We start from the raw sequence: 20,433 nt of genomic DNA, 5'->3' as shown, positions 1-20,433 counted from the left end.
GAGCTATCGTTTAAGATTATGTTTTCATAGATAAAATGCTCATATTAGAGAAGCGGTATATGCCGGCTGCGCGAAGCTAGAGAAGAAAACATGGATTTTCAGGAAAAATTTAGCAAAAAATTTTGGACGTAATTTTTTTTTTAAGTATTTTTTACGTGATCAGTGTATGCAAAACTACAAGTTCCTTCGCGCTTAGTATACCAATAGCGGGACACCCTGTATAATACCGCGGAATAGATAATAGAATTTTGAACTTTATTTCCTGGGAAATAAGGTGTAAATTACAATAACACGTTTTATACGACTCGACAGGCGATACATTAGAGACAGAAAGAAGAGTAAATAAATATAATACTTTCAACTTTACTGCCACGAAATAAGATATCAATTACAATGAATGTTTCATACAACGCCGCGATTAATACAATTTGAACATTACCGATAGGAAATAAGGTTGATTACTTATTAAAGAAAGCAAAGAGAAATAAACAGACTTTGAACTTTACTAACATGAAATAAGGTGTCAATTACCAAGTCACTCAAACATTTATGACCTATTGAGTCTATTACGTCAATATTTAACGACCTTTTGGTTTAGAGATTGTACGTCAATATAACAAAATCATAGCGACACACAAGACTCGAAGGACCACACAAACAAACATACATCCATCAACTCTGCTTAGCTTTGCCGGTGAACAGTTTCAAAGCGCCCGCCGCCATGAGGAAGAACCAGTATAGTTGCGGTAGAAGCAGGATGCATATGGATACCTTGCAACCTGTCGGTAGGGAGCTTATTGCCTGTGGAAAAATAGTTATTATTTGCATTTTTTTTATATACAAGATGTCCCACCATCGGTGCAGTTACCTTAAAGGGACTTAATATACATTTGCATACAGTATACACTAATTTGACTGACCGGTTGGCTTGGTTGGCAGTGGCCCTGCCTTCCAAGCCAGAGGTCGTGGGTTCGATTCCCACCCGGGGCAAATATTTGTGTGATGAACATAGATGTTTGCTCTGTGTCTGGGTGTTAATTATCTATATAAGTATTTATTTAAAATTATATATGTATGTTTATCAGCCATCTGATTTCCATAACACAAGCGAAAGCTTAGTATGGGATCAGATCGTGCCATGTGAAAAAAAAAAATATGTAGAACTAGCTGTCGCCCGCGGCTTCGCTTGCAAGAAGAAAGGCAATCAACAGTTGTTATACATATCGGATTACAAAAATGTGGAATGATTCCGATTCAGATTTTCATTTAATTCATGTCAAAATAGAGCGGTTTCAAGGTACTTTTGTATGGTATATTTAAATATTTAAATATATATTAGTAATATAGTGTATATTAAATATATACACTATATTACTGAATACTTTATTTAGTTTGTCTTGTTCTTAATCGGCTTGTTTTGCTAAACCAATTTTTTATTACTCTAGCTGTCTGGTAGACATTGCTACGTAACGACAAGATCGTTTTGCAAATAAATATTTTAAAGTGAAACTTTTTTCCGACTCAAACTTTTTCGTCTGTATTGCATGTCGCGTGACGGTCGGCCGCGGAGTAGACATAACAGTTATTTTTATACCCTTAATGCTAAAGTCCATAATTCGGAAAATCTTTAGGTTAAATGTCTGCGACGTGAAAAAAAGTTCCACGTGTTGTTTTTTCCTGCAATAGACACAATTTTATACTAACCTCCAAATACGTGACACCCTTCGCGCGACTATACAACAGGCACACGTAGGGCAGACTCAGAACTCTGCACAGTAAGAACGACGCAAGCATCGCCAGGCCATTAAACACGTATAGCCTTGTTTTCTTCAGTCGAAGTCGGGACAAAATGCCCCGGAGAGACACGAACGGGGTCGATAGCTCCATGAGGTATACGAAACCGAATATGCAGTCGCCTAGACCGCCGCGGAAGTACTGCGAAAGGGAGATTTAAGGCAATTATAAATAATATAGTTACACTAGCGGTCCGCCCCGGCTTCGCCTTTGGTACTTACATGTTTAAACTATCTCTCAAGTTGGATCGAACTGCACATGGTGTGCGAATTTTATTATAATCGGTTAAGTGGTTTAGGAGTCCATTGATATACATATATTGTTAAATTTGTTTTGTTACCTACTGTGTTTTTGCTGAAATAAATAAATAATTTTTCATTGAGGACAAACATTGTGACACGAGATTTATATATATATTAAGATTGGTAGGTGGTCACAGGCAACCTGTGCAGGCAACTGCGAAAGTATTGCGGAGTGGGGGTGATATCTTATATATAAAAATGAATCGCAAAATGTGTTGGTAAGCGCATAACTCGAGAACGGCTGAACCGATTTCGATAATTCTTTTTTTATTATATTCCTTGAAGTACGAGGATGGTTCTTATGGAGAGAAAACGTAAACATGTACCACGGGCGAAGCCGGGGCGGACCGCTAGTAGTAAATAGATATAGATGTATAGATAGGTACATAGATAGTCACAAGATAAAGCAATACTGCGAAAGAGTATTTTAGCTTAATTTTGATTAAGTATACCAATTTACTCATAAATCTGCCTACCTAGGTAGGTCGTAGATAGATAGGTAGATAGGTAGTTACGTAGATAGGTAGTTACCTAGATAGGTACCTATCTATCTATATATTATATACAAATTTGTAAGTTGGTGAAGTTGTAGCGGATAAACTCTGAATTTGACATGCGGTTGGCGCAGTGGTAAAGTAACTGCCTACTGAGCCGACGGTCCCGGGTTCGATCCCCGGTCAGGGCAAATATTTGTGTGATGAACTCAATTATTTGTTCTTGGGTCTGGGTGTTATTATCTTTAAGTATATGTATTTATTAAACATTATATTTATCGTCGCCTAGTACCCACAACACAAGCCTTAATTGAGCTTACTGTGGGACTAGGTTGATTTGTGTAATAATGTCCTATAATATTTATTTATTATTATTATTATTTAATCTAATCTCCATATTTACTCACCACGATAACCAAAAAGCCGAAGCTGCCAATAAACAGATGGTGCATCAATATAACGGGCTCGTGTTTGCAGTACGTGAGGAAGGAGGGCTTGGAGGGCGAGTCGCCCGCTGCGAGGGACCGGTCCTTGGTCAGACGCCAGTGGTAGCCTATGTTGGTCGTCATGTGCACGTGTACCTGCAAAAATACATAAATATTTATATACTTAAAAAGAACTTAAAAGTGTCACTTTGTTTGTCCGCGATGGACTCCGAAACTACTAAACCAAATTTAAATTTGATTTTCACGGATATAAATTAAACTTGGAATTGAAAGCTGTTAATGAAGTAGCAAGGTAAAATCGAATATTTAATTGTAAAAAAGAGCCAATATTTGCTGCATAGTAGGAAATTAGCTGCCAGAACCTTTTTTTTTTTCAATGTACTCAAATAATTAACAAAGAAAGCTTTAAAAAAATAATGAAATAATTGGCAAAAATCGGTCACAAAAAATTTATTAAACACAATCGAAACAATAACGTTTTGTCATCATGTACCATTCAAGTAAAACTACAGTATAAATAGAAAGAATATAATACGTATACGTATCAACCTAAAAGATCCAACCAAATAAAAAAATTCAACCACAACCAAGCCTCAAACATCCACCCAAAACATCCCCAACTCACCATATACATAGACCATATGTCATAAAAGAAGTAAGCTGCCCCGAACCAGGCGTACGCCTCGGATACATAGTGCGAGGTTCGAACCAGGTCCCGTGTACACGACCAGAGACACACCACTGCACCCGCAACGCAACAGAATGCTGCTTGCACTGCTGACACTAGCCTGGAATGAGAAAATTGCCCATTTATTCCATGACCGGTTGCCTTTTTTTTAATAGTGGGAAAATCTTCCAAAGATACCCACTGCCCCCGGGGAATGGCATGACCGGTTGTCTGAAAGAAATCGCTGTTTAGCGATAAGACCGTTTGTTACAATGTATCCTAGGATAAGTCTCAAATTGTAATTTATCTAAAGCAATAAGGCATGAACAAATAAATAAAAATAAATATAAATAAAGCATAATCTTTTGGAAATGTTAGTAGAACATCAATTACTGTTTATCATTATGAAGACACATACCAAACAACACTTCTAGAAAACATAATATTACCTATGTTATATTATATTGTACATTTTGAAAGCTCTCGTTTACCTAATCATTCCTTATAACTAAGCCAATACAATCAAATTAAATTTGTTGTATTAAAAATTTGGTCTTAGACGTTAAAACAATATTTATAGTATATGCAGTAATATAGAAATAATCTTAAGTTGAATTCATCACAAACTAAAGATGATAAAAAAAATACGGAGAATCAGAAACAAATTCTACTCATCCTGCCCACTAGTACCCACACGTAATAACCCAACCCAATCCACAGCACAGAAAAGCTTACTCACTTATTAGTAATATCCAGTACATCACCCGAGCTCAATCTATACTTGTTCCGGAACCTTTCCCCTAGTCCCGTGAACAGAGCCGCCACGTTAAACAGCTCGAAAAGCGTCATAAAGTACACGAAGCCCAGGAGGGTAAGTGCACCACCGCGCGTCTTTGATATACTGTAAAGAAAATGTAGCAATGATTAAAGGTTCAAAAATAATTAAATGATTTGATATTCTGCGTACTAGGACATTAATCCTTGATAAATGTAATGTGCGTTTAAACTTTAAAGTGGGTCAAGATCGAAAGGAGTCGGTCACTTTCAAACATACAATAATCTAATAAAAGCGTGTTAATAATAATTAGAAATTGAAAAAAAAATAATTTGAATTGCCCCCATTAGAAAGATGGAGTTAAAATTTAATAAAAAAAAAAATGTGTGCGTGTACTAGAGTACACACGTAAGAAGTGAAACTTCTTTATGTCCTTATTTTTCAAAAAATAATTTACTATATACAATATTAAAGAAATACGTTAGTCACACGCTCGTCGCTACCTACTTAAATATTTACACCGGCCGCTGCTGCAACTCGCTCGCTTCGCTCGCTCGGCTCGTGCGGTAGTTCAAAAGTTAACCTAAGATGCTCGTCGCTTCGCTCCTCGCTACCTATTTAAATATTTACACCGGCCGCTGCTGCAACTCGCTCGCTTCGCTCGCTCGGCTCGTGCGGTAGTTCAAAAGTTAACCTAAGATGCTCGTCGCTTCGCTCCTCGCTACCTATTTGAATGTTTACGCCGGCCACTGCCGTTTTCAGCTTATAAAGGATTGCGACTTAGGCGGATTTTGTTTGGACAGAGAGTTTGAGGTTTATGCTTATAAATTTTGAATTCATAAAATTATAATTGAACACCTGACACCAATCAAGCAAACACGTGTTTACGTGAGTCATAGATTTATTATCGTATACTCCTAAAATGTTTTCTAAGAAACAATAGTGTACTTACATTGTCGGCACGTTCTTAAAGTCGGTAACTTATTTTTGTTTGAACAATAGAGGTAATAAATTCCTAATGATCAAGTTGTAAAGGTTGTAAAATAAAAAATATTCTATATTAAAACGTATATATAATATGTGCGTCATTAATTTCTGACTGTTTCGAAATTTGGTGCAAAATAAAATAGTGTGTAAATAAAATTTGTAAAAAATCAATAAAATAAAACAATTGAGTAAAGATCTATAGGCATATTATGTATGTATTGATACAAGATATGTTTAATATTTATACAGGGAACTTCTCAACGTGTTATCTATGAAATTATACTTTTACTCAATTGTTTAATTTTATTTACACACTGTTTTATTTTGCACCAAATCTCGAAACAGTCAGAAATTAATGACGCACATAGTACATAATATATACATATTAAGACAGAGGTTAAGCTTAAATAACTTGAAAAATAAATAACATGATCACGCCCACGTGTTGGTGTTTTAAAAAATTCAATCATAAACTGAGAATAACTGTAAATATTTTAGAATTAGAAAAATAAATATGTACCACAATAACATTCAAGTATTAGAAAAAATTTATACATAATTCCACCCACGTGCTAGTGTATCTATACATATTATCTATACATATTATAATAAAATTGAAAAAATTGAAAAGTACAATCAAAAAGTGAGGTTAATTTTAAATAACTTAGAAAAATAAATACCATAATTACACCTAAGTATTAGAAAAAGATATGTAATTACTTACTTTTTTTTTAAATTCACTGGAATTAGAATAATTAAAATAAACACTTTGATTGTGCTGATCACTTTAATATAATATTATCACGTCACCATAGAGCGTTGGAAATAAATACGAGTGCAATAGAAAAACGGTCAAGTAAAGTGGTAGGACGTACGTCACGAGTACGGCGTAACGCAAAAATGTAACGCGCGCGGCGTAACGCAAAAAATGTAACGCGCGCGGCGTAACGCAAAAAATGTCTCACAAAATTTTTGTCCACCCCCGATAAAGAAGTTTCACTTCAAAAACAAATAGATACGAAATGAACGACATTGCATAGATAAGAAGGATGTGTGTTATTTTATTATGTGGTGCGGAAGTAATAAAACCGATTTATTTTTTATTTTTGTTTTCTAATTCAAGATTATCCTAACGCGCATTTGTTTTGCTTTGATTGACGTAGGTCGTAGGGATATTTATTTAGATTATTTTCCTCGTCAATTTTTACGTTTTTCCCTATTGAGTCTTCCATTTTTTCTTCCTTCCGTTCCTTTCCAAAACGCAAAGTTGCAGCATACATACTTTGTTTAGTCACAACTAAACAAAGTATGCTCCAGCTTTGCGTTGAGCACATTCGGCCATTATTATTTCTATATTCTATACCTACATCATTAAAATAAAAATAGGTTAAATTGTAAAATCCAGCCAATCCATATACAAATACAATACAATCATAACTGTACTAGCATTCCTTCAATACAATTTCTTTAGCCGAAAGATCTGCATTATTTCCTATACTGCATTGAAAGATGCAAATATGGCTATAAAGTACATTTTCTTTTGTCTGCTCTTGGTCAAAGCATCGTAAGAAGTCCGCAGTACGTATATTATTACGTAAATTTAGCCTTTTTCTTGCGAATCGGCGGCACAAAACGACTTGGCAGGGGAAACTATATTTAAATGATGGAAATATGTTTATCTCAAACTATAAATCTTATATAAGATTTCCTCTTGATTCTTAGAAGAGTTTTATGCTTTGTATCGAACGGTCTATCAACAAATTATATATCTATGCTGAGCTAAGATGCCATATTTTGGAGTGAACGTTTAGGCGCGTTGAGAGTAAAATTTCATGGTTACGTTATGGCAATACCGTCACGACATGGAGTAAGGCGACGATTTTGGTATCTTTGAATCTTGGCAAAGAAGTATCACTTCTGAGACGTCGGCACACACGCTCTTTTTTTAAATATCTAATTGATATTGTTGATGTATTCTAGATCTGGCTAACCCACGCACGTCGTTTGCTCTATTTTTCATGGATGCTCCGTTCCTATTGGTCATAGCATGATGTCTTATTATAGCCTAAAATCTTCCACGCTAAATGGAATATGTATTTTTTCTATTTGAACCAGTAGTTGATAGAGATTAGCGTTATTTCTACAGACAAAACCCGTAATTTGATAGTGGGAAAAAACAGGATTTTTTAATTTGTGTCCAATTTTTTTTTTTCGAATAAACAAAAGTATACTTCATATTCTTTTAGATTAAAGAACATATCAAGTAGCCAATACCAATCTCCTCCTAACAATGACTCTTAGCACCTCGCAAAAACGGAGCCTCCCAAAAACGCAAACCCTGATCTATATCTCAAGCTTCAACATAGCAACTTATCAGACGCTTATCACTGTAAACATAAACTATTTGCAGATTAACGCCAGATGCCACGTCAGGGTCAATGATAATGTCTTATTTTTACCTTTTCTAAACATCAAAGTCTTCACACATCGCTATTTTATTTGGCAATCGAAACGCTTGAGAAAATATCTTGAAAATTGAGGAATTGTAGTGGATAGTTACTGTTGCACATTGTCTATGAAGTTTATTATAAGCCCCCGGAAATAAAATTACTAAACCAAAATAGGTAATTTGGATTAGATATCCAAAATCCCAATAGAATACCTCAAAATATAACTTATCATAAGCCCTATTGTAATTATGTACTCTGTAGAAACTAATTTCCAAACCGGTTGTAATTGGTACCTAAATCTATGTTATGACGATTCAAAAGTGTATCTAGAAGAGGTATATTTGAATAAATAAATTTATAAAGTTATTAATAAGGTCAAAATAACCCAGAATTTTAACAGAGATATTGTAACAAACTCCGTGTAATAACCCATCACGGTAACGTCAACTAGAGGACACTTCAAGCTCGGAAAAGTCGAGCGTGCTCATCTTAATGAAGCCAGCTTCAAACTTGTTAATTCTATAATAAATTCACGGATTCTAAGTGAAACTGTTTTTCTGTGTTGCACAATGTTATTTAAATAAACGTATGATTATCTGACACTTGTACTTTTATCTGTAATCTGCAATATGAGGTATTATGAAACTGGAAGTAACAATATTATTTTTAAATATATTATTCAAAAATCAATGGTGCAATTGAAAAGTCCCCCGGTACCAGGGTTTTTCTTTTTGTTATTGCGTACTAAGACCCGTGTGTCAGTATCTCCCGGCCTATGTTTTAAAATATAATATCTTAGTCCATTAATAACATAATGGCGTAGCTATTTCTTTATCCTTATTCTGAAATTTGCTACTTATTGCCTATTGGTTAAATTATTATATTTAAATCAGTTTTAGAGGTATTAGAGGAAAACCATATTATTACTTCTTGATTTTCTGTGTTTGTTTTCCTGTGATTGAATTCACATAAGTATACTAGTTATGCGTCGCGGTTTCACGGTTCACCCGCATTAATTTGAGGAAAAGATTATGAATATAATTGTTCTACGCAGTGCACGCAAAGGAAGATATATATTTTCACGTTTATAAAATTTTTGCACAGATCGATTGTCTTTAAATAATTCTTAAATTATGTGTTTATTCAAAATTTTATGTACGCTGTTGATTTTCTATTTAAATACAGTCCGATGTAATGCATTTTCGCAACTTGTCAGCAATACCATCTTTGCTTCATCATTTTGTTTACAAATATCAATTTGCATACCGAATGAAACATATTCAACTACTAGCTGAAGTCCGCGGTTTTACCCGCAGTGTTCCGCTCCTGTTGGCGTGATGATATATGTATAGCCTGAAGCCTTCCTCGATAAATGGGCTATCTAACAACGAAGAATAAGAATAATAATATAATAAAGAAGAAGAATTTTTCAAATCGGACCAGTATTTCCCGAGATTAGCGCGTTCAAACAAACAAACAAAATATTCTTCAGCTTTATAATATTAGTAAAGATGTATGTACGATGTATATTATGAATAATCCGATTTATTTCATAAATAATCATAATTATCCATGGCTGGTTATTACGTTCATAATATAAATTTGCCAGTCAATTCACGGCGTAAACTGTCTGGAAATAAGAGGTCATAATACGGTCCCTGAATGTTTAAATTAATGACACTTGCATTTTTGAAGTGAAACTCCACAAAATTTCGAGTCATTTGTAACAGGATGGCGGTTCTAAAGGGTTCTTAGTACGCAATGACAAAAAGAAAAATGATGGTGTGAACGCTGGTACCGGCGGCTTAGTCGCGTGGGCGTTAGTCGAACTCGTCGGAAAATAGCGAAAATCAAACGATTTGTAACAGTATGGCACTTATTTTTCCTGTAAGTTTGAGGATCAACGAATATAAATACAAAATTTCAAAGATCTAGATGTGGTTCACTTATACAGGGTGTCCCACTGTTGGTATACTAAGCTCAAAGGCTTTTGCATACGCTGAGTACGTAAAAAATACTTATAAAATTCCAGACGCAGTTTTTTTTTCAAATAGATGAATTCTTAAAACTCTATGTGTACACCCATAACAAGCAACCCGCCCAACTTTGCCACCAGCACGTGAGCTATTGTTTAAGATTATGTTTTCATAGACAAAATGCTCACATTAGCGAAGCGGTATATGCCGGCTGCGCGAAGCTAGAGAAGAAAACATGGATTTTCAGGAAAAAATTAGCAAAAATTTTTTGATGTTATTTTGTTGTTTAAGTATTTTTTGCGTGATCAGTGTATGCAAAACTTCAAGTCCCTTCGCGCTTAGTATACCAATAGTGGGACACCCTGTATAAATTAATAATAAATTAATTTTTCAAGTATGACAGCACTTTTTCCCCCTACTAGAAGTATGGCAAATATAATAATGGTCACATTACAATGTGATAAATCAAATACTCTCCAAAAATCCAAATGCAATACTGGTACTAAAAAGTTTGGCGACATAAAAATTTTTTGCAGATTTTCGGCGGTATGGCGACCATTTGGAATCGTCCGAAAAGTATGGCATGGCGATTTTCGTAAATGGCTGCACGACGATGGTTACCTGTGCAAAAGTTAGACTGGTACAAATGGTTGAATAATTGTTTTATTTAAATCAACACATTCGCGTCGGTATGGCGGGCTGTAAGTCACAACGGAAAAGCACAGTATGGCATGACACTACCGCCTACTTCTTTTTTATGGGCTATCGGTAAATTATAAAATTTTTGTGTTACAAATCGTTTGACTTTCGCTATTTTTCCGACGAGTTCGACTAACGCCCACGCGACTAAGCCACCGGTACCAGCGTTCACACCATCATTTTTCTTTTTGTCATTGCGTACTAAGACCCCTGTAGAACCGCCGTCCTGTTACAAATGACTCGAAATTTTGTGTCAATATCTCCCGGTCTATTAGGCGAGTTGAGAGTAAAATTTCAAGGTCGCGTCATGACAATGCCGTCACGTCATGGATTAAGGTGACGATTTTGGTATCTTTGAGTCTTGCCAAAGAAATTTTACTTCTGACTCGGCAGATACGATCTTTTTTATCATTGTTATTAAAATATTATCTTGCTTTTGTTTACTTTTCGGCCTATCATTTTAATTTTATTTCGGTAACCTTTTGCTCTGGTTGCATGAAAGATATTAAAGGTATCACTATAGTAGTATTAGTGAGTGATAAGGTAGACGAATAATATATTATAATTTTTATTTCTCCCCCAAAATTTGATTTGCCTGAGATGAACTTAACTAACATATTATAACACGCTTTTACGTGGGTTTATTTAACAGTATTCATATAATATTTCTTATTTGCCAATCTCATACAATAAATGTGCAACAACATAAGCAGAGTAAATATAAAGAAACTCATAAAATCCTATACCGCAAGCTAAATTGTAAAATGTTATTATATAAGTGTAAGGCAAACATACAACATAAAATAAAATTACAACCAACAGTACTAAAGCTTTGAAAAACATGAAAATCAAAAACTAAATTGTTTTTCAATATCACAGTGGCTATCAGAACTCTTGATGGCTATTTAATAACCCAATAATGATACTGAATTTTTATTTTATACTATCTACATATATTTGTAACTAGCGGTCCGCCCCGGCTTCGCCCGTGGTACATATTTACGTTTTCTCTACATAAAAACCATCCTCGTACTTCAAGGAATATAATAAAAAAAGAATTATTGAAATCGGTTCAGCCGTTCTCGAGTTATGCGCTTACCAACACATTTTGCGATTCATTTTTATATATAAGATTGAGGACATGAGTTCAGCCGCCTACGAGCTATTTATACTTGACATCCACCCTGGCTTCGCTCGGGAATTACTTATTACTGTAGTAGATAAAAACCTAAATTACAAACGTAAATATTTTTTACGACTCTTTATTATGCAATACCAGAAATAAGAATAGATAAAATAACACAATTAAAACATAAACATGTCAAGTGGTCAGCGGCCTTATTTCTTGAGCAATATCTTACAGGCAACTATAAATATATAGGACAATGTTTAAATTACAAGACGCAATTAAAAAGAGAAAAAAAAAAGAAAAAGAATTAAAAATCTACTGCTAATCCAGATTCGAATCTATCTATGCGCAAAACTGCACGCAATTCTGACCAGCTATTTCCATCCTTCCACATAAACTCTCTTGTTCACAATATGAGTACGCGAGTGATATTGACCTAAATTCATTTCACAAAATATACTACACAATTACCTACTTTCTATTTTTACCTACCCACTTTTGTTTTAATTCCGTGGGCAAAAATGTAATTAAAATTTTAATTATACATACATAGATAAGTTACAATTTTTGTTAACATTTAAATAAAACTACCAATCTGTTTAAATAACTACTAAGTAAACATGATTATAAAAATGTTTTTTTAGATATTGAACATGAGGTTACTTATATTACTTACTAGCGGTCCGCCCCGGCTTCGCCCGTGGTACGTATTTACGTTTTCTCTACATAAAAACCATCCTCGTACTTCAAGGAATATAATAAAAAAAGAATTATCGAAATCGGTTCAGCCGTTCTCGAGTTATGCGCTTACCAACACATTTTGCGATTCATTTTTATATATAAGAAGATATCTGAGAATTTTTTTATGAATGAATGAATGAAAACGCTTTATTGTACACCATTACAAACAGGAAAAAGAAATACATATACAGAAGACAGACATGCACAAATGGCGGCCTTATGGCTTTAGTAGCCATCTCTTCCAGGCAACCAAACACAAGATAAAAAAAAACATAAAATCATGACAGAGGGTGGTGGTAAAGCTGTATTAGATTACTTAATAATTAAAAAACAAATTCAAAAAACAATATACCTACATAAACATACACATACATAAGTACATAAAAATTATTATAAATAAAAACATACATACACACATACATATATATATATACATAAAGCATATATTAAAAAAAAATATATGTAAGTACATAAATTTGTTTTTATCTTTATATTATACCTATTGACTTGACCTATCCAATAATTATGTGTTTTGTTTTATGGCGCAAATAAATGTATTTTTTTTTGTTTTTTTTTTTCATTTAGTTGACGACTAACTTGAAAAAAATTTTTTTCAGAAATATGTACATAAGATACAGATTATATGAACAGCTAACTCCAAAAAAATTGCTTCTACTTAGGCCATAATAACGAATAAATGTATTATAAACTTTTCCATTCTTAATACAACGCTACTAGATGTGCATCGCCGTTTTACCCTAAAAAAAATATATATAACACTATAAAAACAAATGAGTTTACAGATATCGATTAATTAAAAAAAAAACGTAACAGTGTCAATTTTTATCACCAACCTTGAGAGTGGCGCATCATACTCTGTTATTCGCAAGATTAGAGTTAAAAATATCGTATTTATTTGTTGTTTTTTATATAATTTGTAGAGGGCGAACGTTAACATGGTTAACACACATCTGAATATTATGTAACTAGCTTCCGCCCGCGACTCCGTCCGCGCGGAAAAATTAAGAAAAATTAAGATTTATTTATTTTCAACGTATTTTTCCGGGATAAAAAGTATCCTATTTTATGCCCAGGATAATAAGGTATAATTATACCAAGTTTCATCGAAATCGAACCGTTAGTTTTTACGTGATGCCTTCACATACAGACAGACAGACAGACAGGCAGACCAAAAAATTTTTAATCACATATTTGGGTTTGGTATCGATCCAGTAACACCCTCTGCTATTTATTTTTACAATATTTTCAATGTACAGAATTGACCCTTCTACAGATTTATTATATGTATAGATATAGATTACGTACTTATACAGGATATCCCACTATTGGTATACTAAGCGCGAAGGGACTTGTAGTGTAGCATACACAGATCACGTAAAAAATACTTAAACAACAAAATTACGTAGAAAAATTTTTGATAAATTTTTCCTTAAAATCCATGTTTTCTTCTCTAGCTTCGCGCAGCCGGCATATACCGCTTCGCTAATGTGAGCATTCTGTCTATAAAAACATAATCTTAAACGATAGCTCACGTGCTGGTGACAAAATTGGGCGGAATGCTTATTAGGGGTGTACACTGTGCACATAGAGCTTTAAGAATTCATCTTTTTGAAAAAAAAATGCGTCTGGCATTTTATAAGTATTTTTTACGTACTCAGCGTATGCAAAACTATAACCTCCTTAAAGCTTAATAAGCTGTATAGCTGGATTATTTTAAAGAATTAAAGTGTGAAAGTTTGTTGGTCGTGAGTTTGTTATTTATTTATTTTTTTCGTTTTAGTTCAGACTCGCTCTTTTGAATTGATTTTGAACATTTTTTACGAAATATGCCATGATATACTTTAAACGGAATTTTTATTTATTTTTCAATGTATTCGGAGCCGTGAAGACGGACATGTATAAAAATAAAAAAAAACAACAAAGGATCTCCGCTAATTAAACAAAAAATCTTGTAAACAACTTGACTTTTACATCAAATTTTGTACTTTGATATACGCTAACATCAGCAGAAGATTTTGAAGCAGGCCGCAATAAGAGGGATTGAAAAAACTCATAAGATGAGATGAAAATCTTAGAATTTTTAATCGAGCCGTAAAAATTGGCAAGCAGAATACTTATTGCAGCTTAAAATGATTTTTGCAGAGCAGAATATATTAAAATTTAAAACGGACGCTCGAAATATTTTATGAAGTGCAGTTCAATAAAAGAAGGTAACATTTGCTAATGGAGCAAAAAATAACAAATGGATTTTGTAGTAATGTCGGTTGAGCGAAGAATAAAAAATTTTATGATAATTATCTAAGCTTGTATGCTTATCTCTAGGAGATATACCTATTCCTCTATCCTTGTATGCATATTATAGTTCCTGAGATTAACTCATTTAGGGCTGATTTTTCAATGCTTGGGTAAAACTTATTCGTCGAATAATGTATAAAACTACCATTTTAAAAACGTATTCTATAATTGCCCGTATTTGACAGTTTACGTGATATTTTAATAGTATCGTGTAATACTTTATTGGACGGATAAGTTTTACCCACAGAACAGTAAAGTAGATAGAAGTGTGATGTGGGCGTGGCCCACGTGTCACTTGTAAGGTAAGATCACCAAACTTGCTCTCAGTTGTGCGCAGAAAAATATTCGAGTCGGTTGTCAGCTGTCAAACCTTTTTTCCGTATTTATTCATTAATTAGGACGTGTTTTTCGGTATAAGAGTGCAAAAATGATAGCAGACGAAATAATATCAGCAATGGAGGCATTTCATACCATCGGTAAGTCTTATTTTTATTTATTTTACATATAATATTTTATGTTATATCTTCGCTTGTAATTTGTCAAAATTGTATACAAATATCTAGTCAAAATGAACCTTAATTCGTAAGAAATTAGTACTATTATAGATTGAACAGCAAACAAGAATTTCTGGAATATTATTGCAATAAACAAACGAATGTTGCTTTAGTGATGCTTGTGGCGCATATCGACAGTATCGATACTTTAGAAAAGACAAACATTATAAATATTAAATTTTATTTTATTTTTCCTTAGCTTTCATTTGTCCAATTTATTTACAGATTTCCCAAAGAGGCTAATTTAAAAGAGAAATGGATAAATGCAACGTGACGAGTTAACTGAATGCCGAACAGCACTAAGCAGTCTAACAAAGGCCATCGATACAGCAAACCTACGGCAGTTCCAAGATTTAAAATAATGCATATTTTCTGTTTGTATTTTGTAAATATAGATTAATACTATTCTATTCCGTTTTTTATTTAATAATAATAATATAAAAAGACGTACTTAGTAGTAATAAACATACTCCAAAATGTGACACATTATACTATACTCGTATAAATAAAAGAAAAAAAAATACACAAAAAATATTTATTTGTGAATTATCGATATCTCGATATCGATAACAAGGCTGACATCCCTCAGGGCATAGCATCAGATAAATATCAAGTTAATGTCATTAACGTTGAGTGACACAAATTTCAACCTTATCTCTATGTGTTGAGGTTCAAAGTTATATCTATCGAAAACTAACGCCCTCTGTTGTGGAGTAGCTGAATGTTTTTCGAATTTGGAATTTCTGTGCAATGAGAAACAAAACAGCTAATATACCTAGGGATGTTATACTAAAATAAACCGTAACATGGTGCGTTAGGGTACATATTGAAATGCTGAATTTATAACCTAAGTCAGTTTTTACTCAAATTAAGCTGTCCAATCAAAGGCATAGTTTACTTGTAGTGTACTGTATAACTATCGGTTTAAATGTGTGGGTTTGGCGACACTGGTTTTCACACTAATTATGACATTATCGCACTTCTATTTGTTTTTATTGTTCTGTGGTTTTACCCAAGCATTGAAAAATCGGCCCTTAGACAAACATAATCTTCAGCTTTACAAAATATAACAATTAGTTTCCTTATGACTGTATTGCTCAAACTCATACTTAACATATCCCTAAAACACATTACATAATAGAGCTCCAAAATAACGACGTAACAGCAGATTATCTTCTGCATACATAAATGACTAACTTTCCGCCCGCGGCTTCGCCCGCGTATCGAAGAAAAACCCATATATGTATGTAGTACCCGTTCCTGTGGGATTTCTTTGTTTCGTGAAAAATCTATCCTACGTGTTAATCCAAACTACCCTCTATGTGTGTGCCTTTCATTATAATCGGCTTAATAGTATTTTCGTGAAAGATAAATATCCATACATACATTGCTCACAAAATTTAGCATTTATTATATACTAGCGGTCCGCCCCGGCTTCGCCCGTGGTACTTGTTTACATTTTCTCTACATAAGAACCATCCTCGTACTTCAAGGAATATAATAAAAAAATAATTATCGAAATCGGTTCAGCTGTTCTCGAGTTATGCGCTTACCAACACATTTTGCGATTCATTTTTATATATAAGATCTATACTAATATTATAAAGCTGAAGAGTTTGTTTGTTTGTTTGTTTGTTTGTTTGAACGCGCTAATCTCGGGAACTACTGGTCCGATTTAAAAAATTCTTTCGGTGTTAGAAAGCTCATTTATCGAGGAAGGTTATAGGCTATATATCATCACGCTACGACCAACAGGAGCGGAGACACGGGGGTGAAACCGCGGGGAGCAGCTAGTACTACATATAATAAATGCGATTTGCCAAATTTCTCTAAAGTTAACGACATTTTAATTTCCCTAATACGGCACAAGGCCGTGAGCTCACAGCGCATTAATTATAACAGTTTGTTATTTACTTTACACAATTCTTATGTAACGTATTACGTTAAATTATGAAACATATGGCAATGAGCGTAGCCGCATCCATAATCTTATTGTTATTGTTTAACTCAACACATTTATTTATTCAATTACTAGCTATCCGCCCGCGGCTTCGCCCGCTTCGTCTAAAACGTAATAAATTATATACTAAAACTTTCCTCTTGAATCACTCTATCTATTAAAAAAACCGCATCAAAATCCGTTGCGTAGTTTCAAAGATTTAAGCATACATAGGGACAGAGAAAGCGACTTTGTTTTATAGTTATGTACCTAGTGATACTTCTTCTTGTAGCACTTTTGAATCGTCATACATTGAACTCCTTGCCGGAATTTCCGTAGTCCTCCGTTTTCAAACTCAAACATTTATAAATTCAACTATATGTATTTCTTCAACTATTGTTAAGTTAAACTTTAATGAGGAATTGAAAAAAAAATTAGACTTAACTCAAGAAAAAACACCTATGTAATATGTATACGAAACTCGGTTTTTTTCACCGCTATATACCTATATAGCGGTGAAATATATAAAATTAATCATAATTTATAATTAATTGAAAATTAATCTAAATAGAAGGTTAACTTGTACAGAAGATATTGAAAAAATTACGACGATGATAACTTCGACTATAAAATATAATTTAAAACGCAACATTATTGTAGACATTCAGATAAATTATGTAAGCATCGAGAATAATAATTAAAAATAAAATGCAAAGGCAATTAATAAACAAAGGAATAAATTATTTAAATAGTTAATCACAAAAAATAACATTAGCATAAAGTATTATTAATAGACATTATTCATACAAATTCAAATGTTAACCTTAAATATTTTTTTGTTTGATTTACCATATTATACGACAGGAAAAATATTATTATATGATTTACTGGTGCTTATAGGGGAAAAATAAAGGCAACTAGCTTTCTGTCCACGACTTTGACTACATAGTTAAAGGTTCACTCCATCGCAATGTGAAAATCGGACAGACAAATTAAAAAATACACGCATCGCTACATAGTAGAAAACAAAGTCGCTTTCTCTGTCCCTATGTCCCTTTGTATGCTTAAATCTTTAAAACTACGAAACGGATTTTGATGCGGTTTTTTTTAATAGATAGAGTGATTCAAGAGGAAGGTTTTAGTATATAATTTATGAGGTATTAGACAAAGCGGGCGAAGCCGCGGGCGGTTAGCTAGTTACTAATAATAGGAAGTACGTTATTCTGACCACATAACCCCAAAATTTTCTAGCTGTGCCCCACAGTTTTACTTCTTTCTTTTCTTCCCTCCTATTTTTCATAGCATCATAATACAGGTTTATATAGGCCTTCTTTGATAAATCCTCTCCAATACTATATTTTTCATATTAGACACGGGTCTAATATGTACGGACATCAGATTAATACGTCCAATCAAACAGATAAACAAACTCTTCAATTTTATAGTATTAGTATAGATATTATATATCTAACAGATAATAATCACTACTAATCCATCATACCTGTCTTCTGGATTAAGATGGCAGACGAGATGCAGAGCTGCGAATAGAGAAGCTGCGTTGCAAGCACCAAGGAATCCCAACACCACGCCATGGTGTTGAGCCTGCAACAAATGTAATGTCAATAAATATATATAAATAACTAGCTGCCCACCGCGGTTTGTCCACCACTCCACTCGTCATAGCATGATGATATAATATAGCCTATAACCTTCCTCGATAAATGGGCTGTCTAACACCGAAATAATTTTTCAAATCGGACCAGTAGTTCCTGAGATTAGCGCATTCAAACAAACAAACACTTCAGCTTTATAATATTAGTATAGATTCGGGAAGAAAAATGTTTGTAATCATGTTTTCTTTACAATTAATAGCATCAATTATACTGGACTCATATTATTTCAATATTTCAGATATTTATTAAATATGGACCTAATAGGGGGCCAAATTAAATATGGAGCCTGTATAAAGTACACTATGGTACTAGTATAAATTATAATTATCAAAAAGTAGGAGGAAATGATATGGGCATTGTAAATACCTTGAGAATCCCGTTAGTGTGTCACAAGAAACATAGCCTTTTAATAATATAAGCAAAGTCAAAGCATAAGTATTAGATAATCACCCAATAAAATAATTAAAATCAGTCCATAGATTAAGGTATAAATAAATGTATTTTGCCTTAATGCATAGCAATTAACAATAATTACAGACAATACTTGTCTGTAACTAGTTTTTGGTACATAATATTATGACATCCTAGTGATGATGTCACAGTGTAAAATACTATTTTTCATCATACAGCAAACACATACTTATCTATATTATGCTTCAAATCATACACAAAGGATTTGTTTTATTACTCATAATTTTATGTACACAAACATTTTACTTTATTCATATTTATCTTTTTAACTCGCTAAAAAAATATTGCATTTAAAATATTGCGCAAAAACTTCACCCACTTTTTTTAAATAGGTAAGTAATAAACAAAATATAAACAACCATTTAAATGAATTGTTTCATCATACAAATAATTTATAATTATATTTCTAGGGAGTAGCTTATCCTTAATATTTAAACGTTTTCAATAGAAGAAGAAATAGTATTGTTAATAATTAAGGTCCCTTCACAGTTTAATTAAAAACAAATTAAGTTTTAATAATTACTAAAATAAATGTACTTTTTACCTTAGACGTTGCAACTTCCATTATTATATCTATTTATAAAGCTTTAGCCACTAGTACTAAATAAGATACAATCAAAACATTTTTAAATGCATTTGTAAAAAAATATTTAGTAATTTTTCGGCAATAGAAAATCCGCAGTACAGCCAATGGATAATGTCAATTTGAAACTGTCAAGTATCAAATGTCAATTGTCAAACAGCATTTAACTGTCAACTAACAACTATAAATTGCCAGTGATGAAAAGAGCGTCGTAAAACGGACGTCCTGTGGGACTTCCTGTTTTTTGTTCCTGATTACCGTGTTCTGAACAGAGTAATAAATATATAAAAACCGTTTTTGTTAAAACCGCTACAATAATATGTAGTATGATAAGTAGATGAGATTCGTCTTCACAAAATAATATGTAATATATTGTGTACATTTAGTAAAGATAGAATAGTTCCATTTTTCCATATTAACTAGTACCATTTATTAAA

At 33.2% G+C, this 20,433-nt stretch overlaps 1 protein-coding gene across 1 annotated transcript; it reads right to left on the bottom strand.

The window, feature by feature from the left end:
- Positions 1–225: 225 nt before the first annotated feature.
- Positions 226–20,104, bottom strand: LOC149898872 (TLC domain-containing protein 3A). The gene is made up of 7 exons (XM_090114772.1): positions 19,958–20,104; positions 18,771–18,871; positions 4,443–4,604; positions 3,662–3,824; positions 2,998–3,171; positions 1,705–1,935; positions 226–801 (listed from the first exon to the last, which is right to left on the bottom strand). Exons 1-7 carry the CDS (start codon positions 19,976–19,978, stop codon positions 673–675), a joined length of 981 nt encoding a protein of 326 aa, XP_089970898.1. The 5' UTR covers positions 19,979–20,104; the 3' UTR covers positions 226–672.
- Between the last annotated feature and the right edge of the window lie 329 nt (positions 20,105–20,433).

Source organism: Colias eurytheme, chromosome 21 (genome assembly GCF_061535395.1).
Source record: "Colias eurytheme isolate Ceu_HAF_F1 chromosome 21, ilColEury1 Martin Lab GWU primary, whole genome shotgun sequence".
Taxonomy (NCBI): Eukaryota; Metazoa; Arthropoda; class Insecta; order Lepidoptera; family Pieridae; genus Colias; species Colias eurytheme.
This window is presented reverse-complemented; position numbering and strand designations above follow the sequence as displayed.